The 13,227-nt window shown below is 34.1% G+C and overlaps 1 protein-coding gene and 2 long non-coding RNA genes across 5 annotated transcripts; 2 read left to right on the top strand and 1 right to left on the bottom strand.

The window, feature by feature from the left end:
- The first annotated feature begins 411 nt into the window (after positions 1–411).
- LOC112750062 (xyloglucan O-acetyltransferase 2) lies at positions 412–2,626 on the top strand. Its single transcript, XM_025798578.3, has 2 exons — positions 412–901; positions 1,338–2,626. Exons 1-2 carry the CDS (start codon positions 607–609, stop codon positions 2,462–2,464), a joined length of 1,422 nt encoding a protein of 473 aa, XP_025654363.1. The 5' UTR covers positions 412–606; the 3' UTR covers positions 2,465–2,626.
- Positions 2,627–6,582: 3,956 nt separating this feature from the next.
- LOC140179637 (uncharacterized) lies at positions 6,583–8,278 on the top strand. Its single transcript, XR_011873327.1, has 2 exons — positions 6,583–7,065; positions 7,867–8,278. It is a non-coding gene; the product is annotated as an uncharacterized lncRNA (long non-coding RNA).
- On the bottom strand, positions 7,611–11,070 carry LOC112750060 (uncharacterized). 3 transcript variants are annotated; one of them, XR_011872969.1, is made up of 11 exons: positions 10,769–11,070; positions 10,381–10,443; positions 10,218–10,304; positions 9,455–9,571; positions 9,243–9,365; positions 8,773–9,076; positions 8,596–8,669; positions 8,423–8,496; positions 8,286–8,336; positions 8,119–8,196; positions 7,611–7,890 (listed from the first exon to the last, which is right to left on the bottom strand). It is a non-coding gene; the product is annotated as an uncharacterized lncRNA (long non-coding RNA). The 3 variants fall into 3 exon arrangements; XR_011872967.1 differs by having other exon boundaries at positions 8,596–8,764; positions 8,935–9,076; positions 9,455–9,521; XR_011872968.1 differs by having other exon boundaries at positions 8,596–8,666; positions 8,935–9,076; positions 9,455–9,521.
- Between the last annotated feature and the right edge of the window lie 2,157 nt (positions 11,071–13,227).

The raw sequence follows: 13,227 nt of genomic DNA, 5'->3' as shown, positions 1-13,227 counted from the left end.
TTAATATCCATTTTTAATGTACAAGATAATAGCAGAAATACTAATTCTAATATGAAAACAAAAATCTGCTCCTACTAAAAAGAGCAAAACAGAACGGATGAACCAGAAACGGAGGGTAGGGAACAAGATTAAAGAGGAGAGTACAGAGCAGTAACTAACTATATATAAGCGATAAATTGCACAATAACAAAACTTATCTTTTTTTTTTTACTTTTTGTATTTATTTACTTATAATTGTAAGTTATTAGATGAAAATTTAGTCAAATCAGTTAAATTATCTAACCGCTACGTGAAATCGACTGCATCTGAGTTTCGACTTTAATTATTAAGGTATGACAAGTCAAACAAAAGGAAGAGGAGTAAATTGCTCTAGTTACTGCGCATAATTGATAAGAAGACCTTATCATTTGTGCCTTTTCTCGCTCTGCAACAAATCCGGAATGAATACAATCATTGTATTTCAGTGTTCCATGACCGAATCTCCACAAAAACACAACTTGTGAAAACTTTCAGAGATTGTGGAAGATCCAATATTGTGCTTAGCAAACATCTCTATCTACCTCTTCAACTTCCACATTAACATAAACAAACACAAAAGCAGAGAAGATGGGAAATGCTACAAACCCATTCAAGGATCAATCATTATGTCTCATTAAGAGAATTCTTCCATTAACACTCTATGCTTTGCTTCCTATTGCTCTTCTTCCCACTGCTTTGCTTTGCTTACACTTTTACCCTCTTTCCTTTCCTCCTCCCTCTCCTCCACAAACTCATCATCTTCCTCATTCAAACTCCATCACCATCACCTACCACTCTTCTCTTTCTTCTTCTTCTTCTTCCCCTATTCCTCCTTCTTTTCCTTCTTCGTCGTCGTCATTAACAACAAATTCTTCTTCTACAGGTATATGCATCGTGCAATGTTTATGCATGGTGTACTTTCTTCTATCTTGCTTAAAAATATATACTACATCTGTTTCAAAACATAACTGTGAGTTTAAGCAAAATAGTGCATTGGAAACTCAACGTGTCTGAATTATTCAAATACATTTTCAATGCACCACTTTATTATCTAGATTCACAATTATTTTGAAGCAGAGAAAGTGATTGATTATTACTTATTTGTTGGTCTTAAATTCCACAATAAGCTCTCTTTCACTTATTTTTTTTTGTATTTGGTAATTTGAAAAAAAAACCCGTTTTCCAAAATTTTTATTTTCACAACTCACACATAATATAACAACGTGTGACATGGGGCTTTATTAAGTTTGTTGGTTTATTACTAGAATGCTTCACATAAATGCATTGTAATTTATTATTAATTTTTCTCGGTGTGGCAGAAAAGGAAAAGGCTTATTATGACGATGAAGAGAACCAATGTGACTACTCCAATGGAGAATGGGTGAGTGACAACACAGGCCCTATGTACAATGCAACCACATGTGGAACGGTCAAAGGGACTGAGAAATGCACCCCAAATGGAAGACCTGACTCAGGGTACCTATATTGGAGATGGAAGCCAAGTCAATGCAATCTTCCAAGGTTTGACCCCAACATTTTTCTCCAACTTGTTAGGAACAAGCACATTGCTTTTCTTGGTGACTCTCTTGCTAGGAATCAATTAGAGTCACTACTATGCATGTTGTCCACAATTTCAACACCAAATCTTGTGTATAGAAATGGTGAGGACAATAAATTCCGTAGGTGGCACTTCCCTTCTCATAATTCAAGTTTCTCATTGTATTGGTCCCCATTTCTTGTTCAAGGTGTAGAGAGATCAAATAATGGGCAATATTATAATACTATGTATTTGGATCATGTTAATGAGAGGTGGGCTAGGGATATCGGTAATTGGGATATGATTGTAATTTCATTTGGCCATTGGTTTTTGCTTCCTTCAATTTACTATGAGGGTGGGAAAATTTTGGGAAGCTTGAATGTTGCTGAATTTAATCACACTCAAATTGATTTTTATGATCCATTAAGGAAGGCATTAAGGACTACCCTTAATAGCATAATTGAGAGGAAACTAGCAGGGGGTAGAAATGGAAATTCCAATAATAATGGTGTTGATGTAATTGTGAAGACATTTTCACCTGCTCATTTTGAAGGTGATTGGGATAAGGCAGGTACATGTTCAATGACTAGGCCTTATAAGGAAGAAGAGAAAAAGCTTGAAGGAATGGATGCTGAGATTAGGAGGATTGAGATGGAAGAAGTGGCAATTGCCAAGGAAAAAGCCAATAATGAAAGTGGATTATTAGGGTTTATTAGATTTGAGGCATTGGATGTAACAAAATTAGCACTCTTAAGACCTGATGGTCATCCTGGTCCTTATATGTATCCTTTTCCATTTTCTAAAGGGGTTCCAGAACATGTTCAAAATGATTGTGTTCATTGGTGTTTGCCAGGGCCTATAGATACATGGAATGAAATTTTTCTTGAAATGATCAAGAAGTGGAAATAACAACCAAGGGAATAATGAAATATTATTGATGTAATTAATATACTATTTAAACATATATAGGTGGTGGTGACTATTGCATTAGGGAGGTGATTTTTTTGTTTATACATTTTTTTTTATGGTTATACAGAGAATTTGTGCATTAATCTAGTATTGCACTTGTTAATTTTTGTGGTTGTGTGAGAGAAAATATTTATTAATGTTGTATATTGAATTATTGATGATAGCAATTAAAAAAATAGAGGTAAACAATGTAAATGTTGAACAATGTGAATAATAGCTTAAAAAAAAGTTAAATTAATTATTAAAATCAGATTCTCAATTTCTTAGAATAATTAATTTTTGAATTTAAATTATTAGGATTAGGCAACATAACCTCTTTTTAATATACTGTGACATCACGTTTCCATTTCATCTCAACCCTCCTCCTGCCCCTCCTCCACTCACATCATCCTTCATCCCGATGGTCCTTCCCTCCACGCTTAAAACTCACCGTCATCAATCTCCGGTTCATGCCCAAAACTCGCCATTGGCGCTGGAGACAGCCGTTCCGACGCCGCAGTCTCACGCCTAATGCAATGCAGTCGAAATACCGATGTCCATGCACGCCGTGCAACCTCACCCCACACCGCTGTCCCCCCACGGCTCGTGCTGACACTGCTGCACCCTCACACTGATACCGCTGCATCTTGATCGTGTGTCGCTGTCCCTCTGCAGCTCATGCAGACGCAGCCGTAAATAGTATTTTGTAGCAGTTATTGATAGAGCCAAACAACTACATAAGATTTAGTACGCATTTTCATATACCGTTAATTACTACAACTATTTGTTATTTCAATTAGATATGGCAGAGTTCACAAGTAATAGTGTTGAGGAGTATTTCAAGGAAAAGACCATTTTAGTTATCGGTGCAACTGGTTCTTAACCAAAGGTTATTACTTATTACCTCTGTATGTATATCTAAACTTCTGAAGGTGATACATATTAGTTCAATAATATGTCGGATAGTCATTTTAGTAGGTATGCGAATGGTTATTTGATTGGATTGGGTTTAGTTAGATACAATTAAAATATGCTGGATGTTCAATTCAATAGGCATGTGGATGATTATTTTTATTCTTAAGTGGATGGTTATTTGATTAGATTTGATGTTATCTCAAATTCTCCTTGACGTGGCGGTGACTCAGTGAGGAGGATCCCGACGGCGACGATGGGGCTAGTTAGTGACCAAGCGACGGTGTGAAGAACTCAGGATGATGATATCCAGTGAGGGAGAGAGTGATGCCGGCGAAAGGGGCTGGTTGGTGAAGTGGCGATAGCAGAGGGTTTAAGGAAAAAGCTAGTGCTTTGGTAAATTAAGGTATCATGGATGGTTAAAATTTTTGAATTATTGAATGGGGTTCTTTGGTTGGATAATTTGGGTGGATTGTTTTTTTTTTTTAACTTTATTCGGGGTGCGAACAACGTGAACAATGAGTTGCACTCCAGGCCCACTAAAACAAAAAATATTCCACCCCATTTATCCATTACAACCTTAGTCTCTTACCTTCCACCTTTCTCTCTTTTTATTGCAGCCGCTTTACTCCCCATTTCCTGTCGCCCCGTCACCAACGCACCTCACCAGCGCCACCATCGTCTGAAGAAGTAACGCGCCGCACCACTGCTGCACCTTCTTCTCCCATGCATCACACCATCCATGTGTTCTCTGTAATCGACGCCGCCGCTGCACCTTCTTCTTCCTTGCATCGCGCTCCCTGCACCTCTGCCCTTGCTTCCATGCCGCTGCATCGTGTCTTTGCCATTTTCATCGCATGCTGTTTTGCTTCGTTTACCCAAATAGTATGACCCAAATAAACATCTATATCTTAGTGAAAAGAACCATATGCATACATAGTAAAATGAACATTTTACGGAGCTTGTGCTTGTAGAATCAAGCAAATCAAGTAATGGCATACCCAAATAAACATCCACTTTAGAATTAAAAGAATCATCTGCATACTTAGTAAAATGAACATCCGACTTAATTGATAAGAGTCGTGAACAGCAACGGCGGCGGGAGCACGGGATCGCAAAATAGTAGTGGCTACGATTGCACAGGTATCGCGGGACAGCGGCATTCTCGGACGGACAAGCACCTCGCATCAAAGTTTTCGCGGCGGTGATGGTGAATTGTGGAGGAGGACTGGCAGGGCACTGTGGAGGTGGCAGCAGCCCTGGGGTCGTGAAAAGCAGCGTAGGCAAGAGCACAGGATCGTGAAACGACAATGGTTGAAGCTGCACATGTATCACAGGACAGCGGCACTCTCGGATAGCAAGCACTTTGCGTCAAAGCTGCTTTTGGCGGCGACGGTGAAATGTGAATGTGAACCGACGGGATACTATGAAGACTGTGAGGTGGAAGTCAAAAATATTGTTATGATGAAATAGTAGAAATCGATGTAGTGTAAATGTATTTAGGAGTGTTAATTTTAAATTTTAAATTTTAAAATCTAATAATATTTAATTAATTAATAATTTAAATTTTAAAATTAATTTGACATTTTTTAATTCATTGTTTGCGTTATTAAGTATATGTGCTATTCTTTTATACTTTCTCTTTTGCGTATTATTACCTTTGACATCAGATTTCACCCGCCAAAAAAAAAAAAAGCTTAGTGAAGATTAATTAGAATTATCTAGTTTAGTAAATAACTACTTCGATATTTGACATTCATATGCAGATATATATGTAGGAAGTCACTCAGATAAAAATGTCTAAAATATTTTTTTTAAAGATATTTTTTTACAATTAAAATTTTATATATGTAATCGATTAAACCGTATTATTTTTGTCATAATTAATTAGATCAGACGAACTGATTTAGCCAAAAAATCGATAAACCAAATTTTAAATCGATCTAAATTAATATTTTATTTTTATAAAAAATAACTGCAATACTCTATTATAAAAAATGACTAAAATACTCACATTATATATATATATATATATATATATATATATATATATATATATATATATATATATATATAACCCTAAATCTTAACCCCATGACGGCACTAAGGAAGAAAAGAGTTAGAATTTAAGATTTTCATAATTCATATATATATATATATAATAAGAGTATTTTATTATTTTCCATGATAAGGGTATTGTAATCATTTTCTATTAAAAAAATATTAATTTAGACCAATTCAAGATTTAGTTTATTAATTTTTTGGCTAAATCAATTTGTCTGATCTAATTTTGATAAAAATAACACGATTTAATCAATTATATGTATTGAATTTTAATTATTAAAAAATATATTTAAAAAAAGATGTTTTAAACGTCTTTATCTAAGTGACTCTTATATATATATATATATATATATATATATATATATATATATATATGTATGTTAATAATTCATGTGCAGTTAACTTTATGTAACGTTGATAGTTGAGAGACTTTAAATAATTTGACTAATTTAACTAAATTTTTATCTAACGATTCTCAATTATTAATTTCATGTGAAGTTGATTATATATATATATATATGATTGATGAAGATATTCTCTCATATATTGTTGGATTATATAACTCGGCATCATCTCTTATAGGTTATTTTATTTTATTTCTTTTAAAAAAGTTGCCTTTTCATGTGTGATGAGTTGGAGCATGACACATGCAATTAATATATCACTGGACAACTAACTGCGTTCACGTTGAAGCTTCTAGAAGACTAAAATAATGGTAACAAGAATAATTTAATCTGATCACGAATGGAGTAGGTTACTGGAATTGCTATAATAATTATCATCAGTTGTTTGATTAATTAAACTATAATTTACGGTTAGAAACTGCAGCTTAACGTTACATTTTCAGGATAATCAAGAATGATATAAACATTCTAAGTGACTGAGGAGTAGTGTGAATTTTGTAGGTGACAGACAGACACATATGGTACTGTACTTTGAACTATGAATATCTAGGGCCGAGTACGTGATTGTCTATTTATCCCCCTTAATAGTGTCGGTGACAGTTACAATGGTTGAAATTAGTGGGTAACTACAAGTTCGTGACAAGTTTTATTTTATAATAAAAAGAAAGTATAAGTTAGGTGGAAGACTGGAAGAGGAACTGACTCACATCACCACCTTTACCTTTTACAATGTCATTGATGGAAAATGTTATGCTCTTGAATTTAGCTAGGTGATATTATCTAGAGTTAAGTATGATTTTAATTTTTAAATTATAGACTAAATTTTTTTTTGTTTTTAATATTTTTTTACATATAAAATCGTCTTTATGATTTAATGTAGTTTTAAAATCATATTTTGAACTAAATTATTTTTTTTTCTTTTTTTCATTACAGTATTTTTTCTTTTTCTTCATCAGAAACAAAAATAGAAGAAATAAAAACAGAAACAAACATAGAAACAGCAACGATGACCGTGGAGCATGCAAGGAGTAGCAGCGACAGTGAGAAGCAGCGGCGATAACGAGTTACAGCAGCGACAACAAAAACAAGACACTAAAGTGCTTTCACTTTTCAAACTGTGTGGTGTATCTTTTGAGTTTTGACTCTTTACGAGGACGACGACCATTCCCTAAGCTTTTTCAGGTCTTCTTTAATGCCTTCTCCTTCCTTTTCTTTTTTATTATCTTTTCAATTTACTTCCTCTTCCCCTTGTTTCTTTTTTTTTCCTGTTCCTGAATTAGTTTATTTTGCACTTGAGTTGGTTCTACTTGTTCATTAAAAAAAAAAATCACTTTTAGCGACCATTTATTTTGCTTTTAGAGGCAATAAAAATAACCGCTAATATATTTACTGGCAATTAGACATTATCCGTCTTATACTTTGTCACTAAAAGGTTTTAGCGGCAATTATAATATTTGCCAGTAAAGACATTTTTAATAGTCGCAAAAAGTATATAACTTTTAATGGCTATTTTCTTGGCAATTTATATGTCCACCAAAAGTAATTCTAAGATTCCAATGTTATTCATTTTTAGTAGCCATTATTATTGCCGCCAAAATCTATTTTACCGGCAATTTATATGGCCACTAAAAATTATTCTAAAATTGTAATGTTATTCACTTTTAGTTGCCATTACTATTGCCGCTAAAATCTTAAGACTTTTTTTAATTATAATATACTCAAATTAATTACTACAAAATGAGATATTTCATTAAACTCAAATATTGATACATACATTTCTCTTGAAAAATAATAAATCATATTACAAATCTAAACAATAAAAAATGCTACAAGCCTATAATTATACTAAAAGTAATATTATGAAAAAGAAATATATCTTAAGACTTTTATTTTTGCTATAGAAATGGAAATGAACTATAATTCCAATATATCTTGTTCAATGAATATATCTTTACTAATACTCGATGGCTGCTATGTCATAAGCACGAGCAGCATCTTCTTGGGTGCCTGTTGCAGGACAGTGGAAATTCAGATTCTGGTCAACATGTCTAGAGAAGTTGTGAATGAAAGTCAATAGATATGCAATTTTGTTTTAACACAATTATCAGTATCTAAAATCCATTAAGCTTCAACTAATCCAAGTTAAGTTGGGTTAACTATTGCTTGTGTGTGTGTGCACGCAGAATCTCAATCTAGTTTTGTAGAGCTCTTATGGGGTCTAGCAATTTAACTTACTGTAAGTGCCTAGGTAGAGATTTTTGTTTCCAAAAAACTCTTCCGATCCGTGCTTCCCATCTACCATTGTGGTGGTGCCTGTAATATACTAAACAAGTATTAGTGATTCATATTCATCTACTGCAATCCAGAACTCATGATGTTCATATTTTCTTTTGGAGTATCACCTTGCAACACCCCTATACTTTGATACACCTCTTGAAAAGCCACTGCTCTTTCTGCAAGTTAAAAAGAAAGTGAAAATATGAGTGAAGTGATCTTGGTAATTCTCTTAAACCAATCTTGTGAATTCTATCTATCTTACCTCCTTAAAGTAGCCAAGTACTCTTCTTCTGTCATAGTTTGCATGATCTCAATCTCTTTCTCATAATCTTATATCTGTAGGAAGAAGCATGAGGATATTAGGTCATAAATAATTTGCATTTAAGCTTAAGCTAAAATAGACTATCGCTTAATAGGGAATATCTATTACCATACCGGAAAATTGGTGAAAGTTGATGTTCCCCAGTACTTAAGTGCAGCTAAATCATATGCTCTAGCAGTAGATTCTTCTTCATCATATGCCCATGTGATAATATGGAAGATTATTTGCCTTTTCATTATTGAATAACAGTTACCAAAGTAAAATCTTGGCTTGTGTACTAAGCTACTTACCAAGGTAAATTGTAGTCAAAATAGTCAATCCCAATCCAAGTTCCAAAGACAAAGTTTGAGGATTGTGAAAGGAAAAATTATGTCAGAAGAATAAACAAATTCTTGCCTAACTAACAAAACAATTGACATAAAACCGGTAAAAAAAAAAGAAGCTGCCAATACCTTGCTTCCCTTTCTTCCTTTGTGTTATGCTCCAAGAGAGCTTGTCCCATAAGTGATCTCAAAGGCTAATTTTTGTATTCTTATGGTTCGAACACAAAGACACCCGATTTACAGGTCAAAACATCTAGCCTTTCAACGAACCCTATATAGGTGATCTAGTCATTAACTAATTCACATTTTCCTTTTTTCTTTCTTTTTTATAAAAAGCTAATTCAATATACTTATCATTGACTATTTTATAAATATGCTAACATTCGAACAAGAATTGAAAAGAAAAAAAATGTGATGATGATGATGCGCAATCAGACCTGGAATGCCTTGTGATTTGATACAATCCTTCTAATTGTTGTAATGGTTGTTATCCCTAAAGAACTAACCAAGACTCTGAAGATGCCCATGCTAATGCGAACAACATATGGGTTAGATTCTTCCTGTACAAGAATCAATTTCACAGGAGTTAAGGAAAGTCATGCTGCAAAAAGAGTATTAGTGCCTCTCCATTTGCAGAAGAAAAAATTACCTTCTAAAAATCATCATTTTTTCGCAATGGTTCCATGGACAACTAATGAAATGTTAAATGTTGTGATCTGCACTCAAGATTTGAGGAGTGTCACGCCAATCCAAGAATGCATAAATACTTAAAAGAAAAACAAAAAATAGAGTATAATATTGGAATATTTACAAATAGAAACAAGCAAGAAATTATCACTAAAACTTGCTAGCATGCCTTTCAAATAGGAGAAAAAAACCAAGCTTAAACTTAAGCAAAAAATTAGCACTATGTGCCTACAATTTTTGACAACTTTAGTGTAAATGTTGTGGTTGATGGCAGTACAGTTGACTTTGGATTATGGGACACTATTGGTAACTACTTTTCTAATTTTCACACGTAAGAGAAATATTTTTTATGCCATTATTATTTGTCCAACTGTTTTGTCCAAGTTAATTACTAGCTTGATAACGTAAAATTCAACAAGCCAGATAAAAAATATACTACATCAAACAAGAACCTATATATAAAACCTTGAATATGGATCATCTGATTGATCTCGGTAATCCCAGACCAAGCACAAGATTTCTTTTAATTCTCAAAGTTCTTCACACATCAAATTTAGATTTAGTTAAATCTAATACTTAATCTTGAATTTAGTCAATTTCAAATAAGAATATAATGCACAACTAAAATTGAATTCTTCCTATAGCATGTCATATAGAGATCATTAAACAAAAGGATAAATTTAGTTTAATTGTTGAACATAAAAGACACATGAAAAACAGCTTACTTTTTCCACCTTGGCAGTAACTTTCGTAGCATTGTCATATAATTCTTCTCTGACAGGTAGCTGCTTGAGATTCCTATCTTTAAAATCCTATAAATTAAGATTAAGAGATAATATAATTGGCTGCCAACGTATTGATTCTAGAAACTATAATAATATTATATACCTCAAAAGAAGCAGCTTCTCCTCTGAGATACTTCTTTATTTTCATATCTAACTCATCAATGTACTGAAAAGCAAAACATAATGTAAAGTGTAAAGAATAAAATTAGATAACAAAATTCAAAAAAACACCACGGTGATATGTAACACAGAAATAAGCTTTGTCAAATTGCTATATTGCCAATACATTCGGGAAATAATGATTAAATAGTAGAACCCAGTGTTACACGAAAATGATAATACCAATTCGTTGCAACAATTCCTAATTTCAAAATTCAAAGTTCAAAATTTTAATGAAATCAAGTTCAGTTAAACCTAACTAGTGGATATTATCAAATTTATGCAGAATTTCACATCAAGTCAAATGAATCACATTGATCAATAAATCTTACTATGCAGAGAAGCTATGATAATCAAGCCAATCACCGAGAAAAAGTGGATGACGATGGCTAGCACTCTATCACAAAAACGACGAACAATTGTAATGATGATCTCTACCACTTTTGACCTCCTGGTTCCTCAAGTTCTGAATCCTCGAGTCCACAGCTACAAGTCGGAAGCAATTTCAATTGAAAGAGTAGATCTGAGGACGACGCAGCAATGGTGGCTCTGGAACTGGAAGACCTTGGCAACGGTGGTGATTAGCGGATATTTTATAAACTTTTTGGCATTATTTTCCTAGTATTTTAGTTATGTTTTGTTGAGTTTTATTATGTTTTAATAGGTTTCAGTGAAAAATTCATATTTTTTTATTTTACTTTGATTTGTTGTGATTTATTATGATTTCAAGTAAATTCTGGCTGAAATTGGAGAGTTTTGGCAAAGTTCGATTCAGATGCAAGGAAAGCGTAGCAGATGTTGTCAGATTCTGACCTCCGTGCATTCAAACGAGCATTTCTGGATCTACAGAGATCTAAATGACGCATTCTCAACAGCGTTGGAAAGCTACTTCCAGGGCTTCCTAGAAATACATCATGGTTTATACTTTTCTTCGAAGGAGACTACCCATATTGGGCATTGAACGCCCAAATCACTCTTCTTGGGGCGTTGAACGCCCAAATCACTCCCTTCATGGCATTCAACGCCACCCAAGGAGCACAAGGCAGCATGGACAACCCCCTAATGGGCGTTCAACGCCCATTCCTCAAGTTGGACGCCAAGCTCAACCCAAGCACTCAACCAAAGTGGGTCCAAGAGTGGATTTTCGCACCTTTAGTCTAGTCTATCACATTTTTGTACTTCTTAGTTATTAGGCTAGTATATATAGGCGAAGATCACCCATGTTTAGGATCTTCATCCCCTCAGAACAATTGATACTACTTTCTGTACAATACGAGCAACTAAACCTCCTAGGTTAAGGTTAGGAGCTCTGCTGATTCCAATGAATTAATACAAGTACTTTTCCATTCCAACAAATGTTTGATTCTATTCTATGATGCATTGTCACTCTTCATCCTTAGAATCTCGATTCTACATGAGTTACGAGTCCTGACCCGGATAGTATTGAACTACAACTTGATGATGCATCACGGGTTCCAATAGAATTATCTGGGCTAATTGGGGTATGTGACATAAAATCTCGTTAGTCTGGGATAACTGAGGTTCCTATGGCTCTAAGGGCTAGACCCATAAGATCATCAATCTCTAATTTGGAAGATCTGACCTTGTCTGTGTCGTTTGAGTAGGATCGTCAAGAGATTGAGTCACGTGTGCTTCATCCTGTCCCAGATTGATCTAGTCTGTTCGGATGTTTGGTCTAGACCTGAGGAGATTAGTGACCATGACCATTGGCCTAATCACTTACAGCCTTGCCATTGAATGAATCATTCATCATTGGAATAGTGGGTATGACGTATTAATCCAGAAGAAGAAGCATCTTTAAAGCCTTAACTGATCCACCATTACTGTCTCTACACCAATCATTTATCGCTTTTGTTATTGCTTGTTTATGCGCTTACAACACCCAACAACTATCTTTCTATTCGCCTGATTGAGATCTGCAGGATAACCACAGATTGCAGGATAACCCACACCCACCTGAGGTATTACTTAGATGACCCCGTGCACTTACCGGTTAAGTTGTGCAGAGTTTAATTTTACGCACCAAGTTTTTGCTGCCGTTGCCGGGGATTGTTTGTGATTGACAAACTAATGGTTGTCTTGTTCCTTAGATCAGGTATTTTTACTGTTTTTCTTTTGATTCTATTTTATATTTTCTTTATTTCAAAAATTATTTAATATATATATATATATAATAAAAACTTCTTCTTTTGTTTGAGTCATGTGTCCGTCTTCAAATTTGGTGTCTTTTTGTGTCTTCATTTTCTTAAATTTTTGAAAAAGTGTCCTATTTTTCTTCTTGGTATTCGAACTGTTCTTGCTATTTTTCTTTGTTTGATTCTGACGGAGGAAAATGGCGGTCTAGAATTTCTCAATAACATCGCGTTGCAAGTATAGTTCTAAACTAACAACAATCCTCGTTCAACGTTTAATTTGTTTGTCACTTAAACAAACCCAATAAAAATAACCGAAGTATTCAAATCTCGGGTCGTCTCTTAAGGAATTGCAGGGAAGTATGCAATTATTGGCTATGAAAAGATATCTTTTGGGGTTTTTGTAATAAGAGACATGTAATGTAAATAACGAGAAAATAAACAAACAACTAAGAAAAGTCCTGACAAGGGTTGAGAATTGAAATTTATATCCTCATTATCATTGTCAATTGTGATGGTAATTGCATTTTGCTCTCACTTAGTTAACCTCTAACAATTGAAGGAAAGTCAAGTGAACAAAATCAACTTGAGTTCACTAGTCCTAATCAAAGATTAGATTTATTGAAGCTCAAGCCAAC

This window comes from Arachis hypogaea, chromosome 15 (genome assembly GCF_003086295.3).
Source record: "Arachis hypogaea cultivar Tifrunner chromosome 15, arahy.Tifrunner.gnm2.J5K5, whole genome shotgun sequence".
NCBI lineage: Eukaryota > Viridiplantae > Streptophyta > Magnoliopsida > Fabales > Fabaceae > Arachis > Arachis hypogaea.
This window is presented reverse-complemented; position numbering and strand designations above follow the sequence as displayed.

Excerpts from the sequence above, each read along its gene's own strand:
- LOC112750062 (XM_025798578.3), top strand. The coding sequence starts at position 607 with ATGGGAAATGCTACAAACCCATTCAAGGATCAATCATTATGTCTCATT. Across the intron at positions 902-1,337 it reads AACAAATTCTTCTTCTACAG|AAAAGGAAAAGGCTTATTAT; the intron begins GTATATGCATCG and ends TCGGTGTGGCAG.